Source organism: Mus pahari, chromosome 15 (assembly GCF_900095145.1).
Source record: "Mus pahari chromosome 15, PAHARI_EIJ_v1.1, whole genome shotgun sequence".
NCBI lineage: Eukaryota > Metazoa > Chordata > Mammalia > Rodentia > Muridae > Mus > Mus pahari.
In genome coordinates this window covers 30362338-30374093 of record NC_034604.1, presented here as the reverse complement: position 1 = coordinate 30374093, position 11756 = coordinate 30362338, and the positions used below count along the sequence as shown (strand labels likewise).

Below are 11756 nucleotides of genomic sequence, written 5' to 3'. Positions count from 1 at the left end.
ATAATATTCTGTTCTTTTGTCTCTGTGATTAAAACTTGAGAGGCCAAAAAAAAAAAAAAAAAAAAAAAGTCTCTTAAAAGTAAATGACCTAAAAATCCATCATTGTTTCTAGCCACAACTAGGAGGTGTTCATATACATTTCTTTCAAACATTTTCCCCCAAGCTGAAACCCAAAGGTTGCCATTGATCTCATGACAGTTTAATCAAACCTCAGTACCCAAGAATTTTCTCAAATTGGGTAGAAAGATTTACCACAATGTTGTGGTAAATTACATCTATGATGTGACTTTCTGACAAGATTACACTGACACAGGAACACCCATTTTAAGATACAATAGTGCCACATACCTTGTCAATTCTCTCTTTGCTAATCTATCCCCAAAACCAATTTGTCTTGTTCCTATAGGAACAAAGTCTATGTATGCCTCAGTCAAGGAGGGTTGGTCAGGCCAGGATGGGGCGGGTAGGGGTGGCATTGCCACACAACACTCAGGAGGCAGAGGCAGACAGATCTCTGTGAGATAGAAGCCAGCCTGGTCTACAGAGAGAGTTCCAGGGCGCTACAACAACAAAACCCAAACCAAACCAACCAAACAAACAAACAAAAAAACAAAAAACCCTATCTGACCCTTCTGGAATGTTCTAGACAGAGTGCTTACATCAGTGTTTCTTTGTTGTTGTTTTTGTTTGTTTGTTCATTTTTGGTATAACAAGCAAGTTTAGGGTTCCAGTCATCATGTAAAATGTAATGAGACTATAACACACATTCACCTCCACCACTTACTATCTGAGCACTAAGCTTGATGAAAGTTAGAGATTAAGGAGTTAAAGAGTACTTGCTGGGGCTGGAGAGGTGGCTCAGCAGTTAAGAGCATGGACTGCTCTTCCAGAGGTCCTGAGTTTGATTCCCAGCAACCACATGGTGGCTCACAACCATCTGTAATGGTTATCTGTACTTGCTGTTCCAGAAGAGAACTCAGGTTTAGTTCTCAGCACCCACATAGTGGATAATAACCATCTGTACAGTTTTAGAGGATTAGACACCCTCTTCTAACCGCAGTGGGCACTAGGTACACTCATTTGCTCTGTTTTGATCTTTGGTACTATAAAAGTTAAGTAAATTACTTAATTTAACTTGAAAAAATTCTCAGAGAATGTTGTTTCTAAGCTTCTGAAGCCAATATACATGCTAGCCCCTTTAAATTTAGCCAGCTGGGTCAGACTCCACTAAAACTAAAAGAGATGCTAACTACGAGATTAGTGAGTATGAAGCTGTATATGGCTCTGTATAGCCATGTAAGAGAAAAATGTGTTTAAATCAAATGTTATTCAAAATAGAAAGGGAGAAACCAGTAAGGGCAGCCCCAAAGATGGCTGTGTCAAAAGAAACAAGGTCTGCTATACAAAAAAGGAAGGAGTGTATAGGGGGTGGTACTAGGGAACAGCCACTGGTAGAGGGAATAAAAAAAAAAATGTAGGCCATATAACTTTCAGTCTGTGTGTCAATGAGACTTAAGGATAGTTTTCACTATTTTTGTTTTGATCTTTATAGTACAGAAAGAAAAGCCCCTCGTGCTAAGTTTAAGTATCCTTCTGTCCAAAAATCTATGGAAGATTCAGGTGCATCAAGCCAAAATTTATAGCTAAATTATGGCTCAGGGCAGAAAATAACTCTAGCATTAAGAAAAGTAGGGTGTCACATGATCCTGCCACCTAAGAACAAATTCCAAAGTATATATGTCCCCCGAACCAGAAGCTATAAAATAACTGAATGCTGACACTACTTTGTGAAACCAATATTTCTTTCTGTTTTATCAATCATGTTTGCTAGTAAGAAAACTCAAAGATCAACTGAGAACAGGGGCGGGAGAGACTCCAACAGGAAAGGTCAGATTTGAGAAGGGACCCCAAGCAGCAGCAGCATCACTAGGGAAATAACTAGGCTGTGCAATGTAAAGCAGGCACATAACAGGACACACATGGTGGTTTTAAGACTCAAGTTTCCTTCAAACCACCCCCCCCACACACACACCACAATCATACTCCCTTTACCCCATACAAAATAGTATGAAGTTGCTACCTAAGAATTAATAGATCAAAACAGGAGAAATACTGAGACCCAGGCAATATAGCATCTTCATACAAAGAGAATTTCCAAGCAGTGACCAAGACGTCCAGCATGGTTTATCTCAACATGATGTTCAGGATACCTCTGTGCACCCATCTGATGCTGGGACTTTATTCTTTAGAGTTGGGCACAATTAAAGAAATATCTTTTGAAATAAAATATAAAGCTTACTGTCTACCATAAAAGAATAAAAGTTTCATTTACATATCTATGTCACTTCAAATAACTCTTACCACCCATATATTAAAAACATACACATGCCAAGCAGTGGTAGCGCACGCCTTTAATCCCAGCACTTGGGAGGCAGAGGCGGTTGGATTTCTGAGTTCGAGGTCAGCCTGGTCTACAGAGTGAATTCCAGGACAGTCAGGGCTACACTGAGAAACCCTGTCTCGAAAAAAACAACAAACAAACAAAACACATATTTTTAAAAACAAGAATGTAAATAACTATAATCGCTGCTCATTGAATTTCCTTAAAACTGTTTTATAGGGGAGTGCTGGGTTAATTCCACCTCCTTTGCCCTGATGAAAATCCAAAGAAGTCAGAAGTGGTGTCCCATGAATACCATCTTCCAGAGGTGGTGCTACCACTTTTAAGTCAAAAGCATCTATCTGCAGAATAAAGTACTTTGAAATGTCAAGAAGAAAAAGTCTAGTTCAAAAAGGAGAAATGGCTTGGTAGTTCACTGCTGCTCTTTGCAGAGGACCCAATTTTGGTTCCAAGTACTCACAGGACGGTAGATAACCACCCGTAACTCCAGTTTCAGGGGATCTGACACCCTCTTCTGACCTTTTCAAGAACCCAACGTGCTTCTGGTTCACATATATACATGTAAGCAGAACATACACATAAAAGTAAAACAAAAAAAAATTTAAAGAAAGAACAATGGTATCCAGTTAGAGGGAAGGAAGAAATATGAATGAATATATCATTGACATCTGTGTTTATATATACATATGTATGTACATGCATATACGCACACACATTAGTTTTAAGGTATATACTCTTCTTGTCTTTTGATCCACAGCCTCATCCTTCAAAACCCAAAAAGTAGACAGGTGAGAAAAATGACTGCTGAGTTGGAAAAAGCTGTTTTTCTGTCATTCTGATACAGCAAAAGTAGGACTGCTCACCCCTTCAGAGTGTGGTGGCAGGCTCTTGTAATACCAGCCATCAGGAAGATTGAGGCAAAAGGATCTATCTCTAATTTAAACAAACAAAGGCATGACTTTCTACTGCATGCCTGAGCAACTTCTCTCCCTTAAAAGCTGATGTAACAGCAGAGAAACTATAATTTGAATAGTTTCAGTTGACCAGGTACATCAATAGGTAGTAATATAATTTGAATAGGTTCAATTCACTAGTACACAACAGTAGGTCAAGCAGCTTAGAAATCAGAAAGGAACTTAGTGTTCTCAGAGTTTAAGAGTAAGGAAATACCTTTCCTTCTCATTCCTAGCCATGCTTCACCAAATCCAACTGACTCACATGCTTTCCTAAGGTTATTTTCATCAGAATGTGGCTGACTTCAATAAGACACCAACAACATCCTAAAGGTTTTCTTTCAATTAATAACAACAGAGACAAACCATTAGTCTCCCTGCCTTCCAACTTTTAGGGCCAAGCTAATAGTAAACTCTCTCTGTCTGTGATACCTAGGCTCACAGACTCAGTAGGAGCTGATTACATTTTATACTCTTGGGGGTGGGGGTGAGGGTAGGGGTGGGGGTGGGGATGGGGAGACCAACAGCAACCATGCCATCTACAAAAAGTCCCAGGTTAAGAAACACTAGAGTACAGAAAGGTACACAGGAAGCAGCAAGGTCCGTGTAAGAATAGCACCTCAGAGTCAGCATCACCGTGGCACACATAATAGCCAAGCTCATTCCTAAGAATACTCGTAACTTTCACTTGGCTAGAGAATGGTGGCTTACTGCAGTCTGACAAAGTCTGTACATCCTTCCTCTCTCCACCCTTCAAAGGCATCAGATGTGCAGTGTGACCTGAAGACTGTACTGAGCCATCAAAGCACTGCTGCTGGCTTCTCTATCATCCTGTCTAGGCATTCATTGCCTTCAACAAACCTCTTACATTTTGAACACACCTTGGGGTCACTTTAAAAGAGCTAAAGAAATGCATATTTACATTGCTAGAGTTTCCAGAAAATCTTTACACTTGACTCTAAAGGACCTTAGAGACGTCTAGCCATTATCAGAGTAGCCATATTCCAATGCAGAAATTCTATCTCTTTGTATAATGATTTCTTAGAATTCACCAGTGGAATGGAATCCTCAGAAGATCACAGGCCAGTGATGTGCTTGTTTCACAGATCTCATCAATACCTTTGAGATTTCTGTTCTCAGATTTAAAACCAGACTCACTAAAAGTAAGCGGTAATAGTATGGGGAAAATAAGTTCATGCAGCCAGTTCACGAGACAAGTATGTTTATAAAAGGCAATCCCTTAGTCTGGCCTGAAAATATAGCCCTGATTCATGCTAGACACGTCTTATGCATTTATATAACACCAACCATAAACATTCATGTCTGAAAAGTTATCTAACAGGGAGAAGCAAGAGTTGTCAAGCAAAATCAACCAAAACAAAATCCTACTCCAATATTAATGTCCTTTCATATTCATAGAATTCAACAAGAGATGATATAAGAGTCAGTCAGTTCATAAATGTACCAGCAGATAGTGTGCAGATGCTATTTTGATGTCACAACACCCCAATCTCAACAGTAACTGTGGCTTTTAGCCAAGGAGTAGGTGAGATGCTGAAGTAGAAATCCTGAAGACTGTCAAAATCCAGGCACACTACAATACTTGTTCAGAATTGTCTCTGTTCCACTGTTACCATCTGGGTCACGTGTATAAACATCACGGTGCCAGTCTGCTCCTCTCCTCTGGTAGGACATCCAAAGATCTACTCAGCACTGTTTTCGTTTTCCCATCAGTGTGGTAATAAAGCATTGTTATATAATAAGCAGAAAAGGATTCACGTTCCCTTGAAATTCTCAATGGAGGGGGGAAAAAGGCCAAAATTGTTTCTTTTGGAAGATATTCGTCTTTGTTGTGTTTTATAATGTTAAGTTCTTAATGACAGAGTAACTAAGCCCACTGAGTTTACCAACACAGTCAGTCACACTTTGCTTTTTACCAAGCATGACAACAAGGCAATTGAGTAGCTTTCCAAACTACCAGAGCAGAGGCGTACCTTGTATAGGCTGGCATTAAATCAGCACTTCATAAATCAATCGTGCCCATTTAGATGATCTCTATGCAGGATCGGCAGTCTAACACTAGCTCTCACACGCATTAAAAATCATCACTCTGCTAGTCCAACTCACTGTTCAGATGGGTCTTCTTGAATGCAGCATTTATTACAACCTCATTGTTGCCTCCTACACTGAAGGAATACCAAATTCTCAAATCAGGAGTTCTTCTTTCTCAATTTCTTGTAAACAGGGGGTCTTGTAACGACCCTGACACTGTCACAAAGCACAGTGCTTTTTAACAGTAAAGCTTCTGGAAAACCCAAACAAAAGACACGTCACCCGGTGACGTCAGCCTATATACAGTTCTGTGTGGTCGCAGCACATAAGCAAATCCATTCTTGTGCCGTTTCTCGGAAAAGCTTTTCAGTAAATGCACTCATGCTGCTCCAGAAGCTCTTCTCTGCAACAAGCCGCCCATCTGCCATCAACAAGTTAAGGCTGAGAGAACTAACAGCTGCGGGAAGGAACGCCTGAAGCCCCGACGATCGGCAGTAATCAGGAGGAAATTATTAACTTATAATCAAAGCCGAATTAGGGGATCAGAGCACCAAGAAAATGACACCAATGCTTTCCAGAGGGATATCCTAAGGAAAAAAACCAATTCACCCTGATAGACTTGAATTTTACTTGAAAAGCCTGGGGCACAGAAAACAGGAAACTGGTCAAAGGCTCCTGCATGTTAGAGCCTTTTACAGACTCACTGCGTTGAGTCTGACAACCTCGACTGAATGCAGCCTCCAATGTGCTCTGAAGAATGGGTAAGTCCATGCATTTCTATGGCTTGTTCAATCAAAGAGGAATCACGCTTAATTATAAAAATAAGTCAGTGAATTCCCATTTTATGATGCAAATCACTTGGTTCGGGATTTTAAGATTTATGTAAATGCATATAACATTTTAAAAAGGGACATGTTTTAATCTCTCTTATACATGGTTTAAGTTGTGTTCCAGTCTAAACAAGGTTAATTTTCTGCAGTAAATGAAAAATGTTATATGCAGTGAAGTCTTTCATTATGATGTTACATTTTGTTGTTGTTTTTAATAGCCCCTGTGTTCTGCTGAAACATATCCTATCTTCTTGTTTTCCTTAAATTATATTCTGCAGGCTTACATTTCAAGTGGCCATTAGGGGCCCCTATGCTGGCAGCAATATATGCAATGAGTGTGGTATTAAAAATGCTGCCTGCCCTGGGTATGGCGTGTCCACCTAAATGCCGCTGTGAGAAGCTGCTATTCTACTGCGACTCTCAGGGCTTCCACTCAGTGCCAAACGCCACAGACAAGGGTTCTCTGGGTCTGTCCCTGAGGCACAATCACATCACAGCGCTTGAAAGAGATCAATTTGCCAGCTTCAGTCAACTCACCTGGCTCCACTTAGATCACAATCAAATTTCAACAGTAAAAGAAGATGCTTTCCAAGGACTATATAAACTAAAGGAGTTAATCTTAAGTTCCAACAAAATATTTTACTTGCCAAACACAACTTTTACCCAACTGATTAATCTGCAAAATTTGGACCTGTCTTTTAATCAGCTGTCATCTCTGCATCCTGAGCTCTTCTATGGCCTTCGGAAGCTGCAGACCTTGCATTTACGTTCCAACTCCCTGCGGACTATCCCAGTACGTCTGTTCTGGGACTGTCGTAGTCTAGAGTTTCTGGATTTGAGCACAAACCGTTTGCGAAGTTTGGCTCGAAATGGATTTGCAGGATTAATCAAACTGAGAGAGCTTCATCTGGAGCACAATCAGCTGACAAAGATTAATTTTGCTCATTTCCTCCGGCTAAGCAGTCTGCACACTCTCTTCTTACAATGGAACAAAATCAGCAACTTGACGTGTGGGATGGACTGGACCTGGAGCACTTTAGAAAAGCTAGACCTAACTGGAAATGAAATCAAAGCCATCGACTTGACAGTGTTCGAGACCATGCCTAATCTTAAAATACTTCTCATGGATAACAACAAGTTAAACAGTCTTGATTCCAAAATCTTAAACTCCCTGAAATCCCTCACAACCGTTGGCCTCTCTGGCAATCTGTGGGAATGCAGCCCCAGAGTGTGTGCTCTTGCCTCCTGGCTGGGCAGTTTCCAAGGTCGGTGGGAGCACTCCATCCTATGCCACAGCCCTGACCACACCCAAGGAGAGGATATTCTAGATGCAGTCCACGGGTTTCAGCTCTGCTGGAATTTATCAACCACCGTCACTGCCATGGCTACAACTTATAGAGAGCCAACCACTGAATACACAAAAATAAGCTCATCGAGTTACTATGTAGGAGACAAAGAAATTCCAACTACTGCAGGCATAGCAGTCACTACAGAGGAACACTTTCCTGAACCAGACAATGCCATCTTTACTCAGAGAGTAATTACAGGAACAATGGCTTTATTGTTTTCTTTCTTTTTTATTATTTTTATAGTGTTCATTTCCAGGAAGTGCTGCCCTCCCACTTTAAGAAGAATTAGGCAGTGCTCAATGATTCAGAACCACAGGCAGCTCCGATCCCAAACACGACTCCATATGTCAAACATGTCAGACCAAGGACCGTATAATGAGTATGAACCCACCCATGAAGGACCTTTCATCATCATTAATGGTTATGGACAGTGCAAGTGTCAGCAGCTGCCATACAAAGAATGTGAAGTATAATATCTACTCATCATCAAAAATCACATCAGATAAGTAACCTATTTTACATAGTAGGGGCTAAATACATATCTAATTTTTACCAATGGTGACATTAAGCCTAATTTTCCAAACCAAGTGGAGACTTGAGTTTTTGAAGTGTTAAAGTATTTTTAATTTTTTAATGAAAACATATTTTAAGTGTTAAATGAAGCAATGCTCATATTAATTTGCACTCTTGTTGGAAAGTCTAAATGCCTACTTCAATATAAATCATTTCTTGTATGTAATTATATACAACTGTATGTAAACATTTGCGCTAAGGTCTCCATAAGTTTTTTTTTTTTTTTTTTTGTACTGAAAACAGTTCCAAAAGATGCTACTAAACAAATATAGGTAGGGACAAAAACCTGTATGATTATTATTCTCCATCCTATGGACCACAACTGGCTTCCTACTTAAGAAGGAGACAGCAAAGTTCTCTTGTAAGATAATGTGGTATTTACTCAAACTATAATTTACTGCCAGTATAAGAAGTAGACTTACATGTGTGCTTAAGACTGGTAAATATTAAACGTTATTCTTTCAGTTTGGCTTGGCTTAATAAACATTATCTAAGTTACATCATGAAACCAGCACCTTTTATATAACTCTAATAAAATTGGGTGACTCTTTAATATATTTCAACAATAAATCCAAGCAATTATAAAAAGATCTCATTATAATAGATCAATACTAAGTAACTATGCTGACTTCTTATACAACTCTAGTTTGACTTATAATGGACATGCTGATTTTTGTGGCATTTAGCCTATTATTTTAAACTAGTATTAAATTCCATTTTACTAATTAACTTACTAAATCCTCTATTATGTAAAAATTTGCATTTGGGAAAGAGAAAAACTGAGTCAACTTAACAATCCTGATATACTCCATCCAGTTTGAAAATACATCCCCTCTCATGATTAAAGATGCCTTGACAAACTGTTTAAGCCTCTTCCTTCTGCCTTTTTCTGATCTTTAAACTTCAAAGATTCGAATTAAAAATAATTGGCTATTAAAGGTGCCTAACCTGATTCTTGTTATATTATAAAAAAACACAAAAAATTGCTTTCAAAATATGATGGTAAAGCTTGCCCTTTAATAAAGATACGCATTTATATGAGTAGCTCCTTCTGAGACAGGACCTATTTTCGAGGCAAACCTTAAGGCAGAACTCCTGTCATTGCCCCTGTCATCACACAGCAGTGAGTGAAAACAGAACGGGTGTGAAGGGTTATAAACAGGGAAAGACTCTGAGTGTGGCTCTCAGGTTAGTGGAAGTAACTAGGCAGCAAACATGATCATGTACAATTTGCACCAAATAAGTGATGCTCAGGGATCTGTATGGTGTGGAAGGAGACTCTACAGTGTAAATGTGAACACTTTAATCACAGTAACACCTGACAACGATGCCACATTTTTCATGAAGAACCACAAGTGTTCAATTCTGACTTCTTTAAGGCAAATGACGGCATACTGGGGAATTAGACTCAAGTTACCAATTCACATAGAATTTTTTTCTACAAAGAAGGCTCCACATGTAGGAGAAAACAGAAAATCATTACTTTGATTTCAGAAAGGAAAAGAAAACAAGCATTTTTATGTGGAAAAATATTTAAGTCCTTAACGAAAGTCACTACTGTAACACAATATTCTTCATTCAAGGCTTATTCTCTCCCCATGATTGGATTGAAAATGTTTCTATAGACCTAGATTTAATCATAATTGTTTTCCTTTAGCACTGAAAAATATTTCAAATCTCTTAACAAAAAGCAGGTAATAGGCTTCAGTGAAATGTGCTCTTTATATTTCTTATGCTGGGTAATCTGAGGCTGGCAAAGCCTCAGAGCAGCTCAGATCGGTTGATCTTGAGTGGCAAGCATTCCCTCTCCTGATACAGCAGACGCTCGGTTTGTCTGAGCTGAGACAGACACTGGCTTTCCAGCATAGAGCACAGCACACTGCTTCCCCACCGAGGAACTGCAGCAGAAGCCCTATTACAAATGAGCTCCGTGGTCTAGGATTTAACAACTCATTTATCATGGTGACCACTGCCATTTGTCAGGTGATGGACAGCTTGTTCACAATTCCGTTTTGAGCAAGCAAGACTCCATTGGCCCTAAACGATGAGTGATTTTCATCATTTCAAATCACAAGCAAAATTTATTCAAACTGTGAACTAAAAAGTAAGAAATATTAACTAGGAACCCCAATCAATCCTAAAGAATGAGTAAAGTGAACTGTATGTAGCAGAGCAAGCCACGTAGCATCCGAAGGAGAACAGTGCCAAAAGCCATCAAGGCAAACTAGGGGGGGGGGGGGGCATATTTTTTTTCCTTCCACACTTTTGGTAATGGTAGTGCCAACCAGGTATTTTCCTTTTTCAGTTAAAGCACAAATTGCCACTTCTAACTGCCTACAGAAAACAAGGTTCCATGCAGTATCTGTGCTACCAACTGGCCAGAGTAGCAAAACCATATGTGGTTCCTAGTCATAAAAGTGGGGGCTTTGGGTGGGGTTTTATCTCTTACCACTCAACTTTCCCTCTCCTCCATTTTAAAGGTTAGTGAAAAATCAGAAAATAATTTCTCAGAAAAGTGAAATGAAGCTAGGAATTAAAAATTAGTTTGCAACTACCATTACTTATTTTTGTAGCCTACAGGGAATTCAAGCTTACTTTTCTAAAAAGAGAGTGGGCTGGTAAATCTTAAAAAAAATAAAAAAATAAATCACACAAAACTCATATTACCGGCATCAAAAAACAGACACTATTTTAAGCCAAAAAAAAAAAAAAAAACTATTACCACATGTAATTTCTTAATGAGTCAAAGTTAATTTCAGTACTAATTCAATGAATGGAATTGACTAAACTTCCTAATTCCACACTAATTATTAAAACCCATCTGCTTATTATAATGCTAGTCACCAAAAGCTAAACTCCATCTTTCCAGTAAAAGCAAGCTCTATGTAGCACTAGTCTGAATTCTGAGATATCAAAGTTTTATTATTTTCTTAAGTCATACTTTCTACACATAGCTATCTAAGGGGTGGAGCTAAAAATTTCCCCCCTCTCTCTATTATATATATATATATATATATATATATATATATATATTATATATACACACACACACACACACACACACATAATTTTAAAATAGACTATTTTAACAGGTAAATTACATGATAATTTTCCTAATACAGCAATCCAGTAACAGCACTATCTCAAGTCTGTTTGGGACATAATTTTCATATATTCTCAGTTAAAATGCTTGAATCAGAAAAGATGTTTTTAAAATGATAATATGGGCCATCTATAGATAAGCATTTCTTTAGCTATCCTGGGGCAAACTCATAGCGCCTGAATAAGGCCAAAACCAGAAAATGACCATTCACCCTTTCATTCTGCCATTGCAGACATTTGGAAACATCTCCAACTTCTTCAACTAATCTTTTCTTCCTTCAGTTTTAAAATCAGTATGATACATGGAATGCTTGGTGAACCTGTGAACACTGAGACTGCAAACTCAAAGAACAGTCCAAACACATTTGTTTAATTACCTTTAAGAGCCATGGGGGGAAGGTTGTCGGGGGATAGGAAGAAAATACTATTATACAAGGAATTGGGTTGTCGGGACTATAGTACAGTGTACAGAAAAGTTTTGTTATTAAAATTGTGT

General features: G+C 38.7%; 2 protein-coding genes across 4 annotated transcripts in view; one reads left to right on the top strand and one right to left on the bottom strand.

Moving 5' to 3' along the window:
- The window catches only part of Ctnna1 (catenin alpha 1), a 134953-nt gene that overhangs the window by 34217 nt on the left and 88980 nt on the right, over window positions 1-11756 (bottom strand). Inside the window, exon 1 of one of the 2 annotated variants that reach the window (XM_029546932.1) lies at window positions 5482-5674. The exons of the other annotated variant lie outside the window; for it this stretch is intronic. The gene's annotated coding sequence lies outside the window, so the exon portion shown is untranslated. Of the gene's footprint in view, window positions 1-5481; window positions 5675-11756 lie in introns of those variants that run through there. 2 annotated transcript variants of the gene reach the window in all.
- Lrrtm2 (leucine rich repeat transmembrane neuronal 2) lies at window positions 5623-11134 on the top strand. Of its 2 annotated transcripts, none has more exons than XM_021214544.2 (2): window positions 5623-6167; window positions 6943-11134. In XM_021214544.2, exons 1-2 carry the CDS (start codon window positions 6138-6140, stop codon window positions 8056-8058), a joined length of 1146 nt encoding a protein of 381 aa, XP_021070203.1. In that variant the 5' UTR covers window positions 5623-6137; the 3' UTR covers window positions 8059-11134. The 2 variants fall into 2 exon arrangements, with proteins under 2 accessions (XP_021070203.1, XP_021070202.1); XM_021214543.2 differs by having other exon boundaries at window positions 5627-6167; window positions 6515-9840.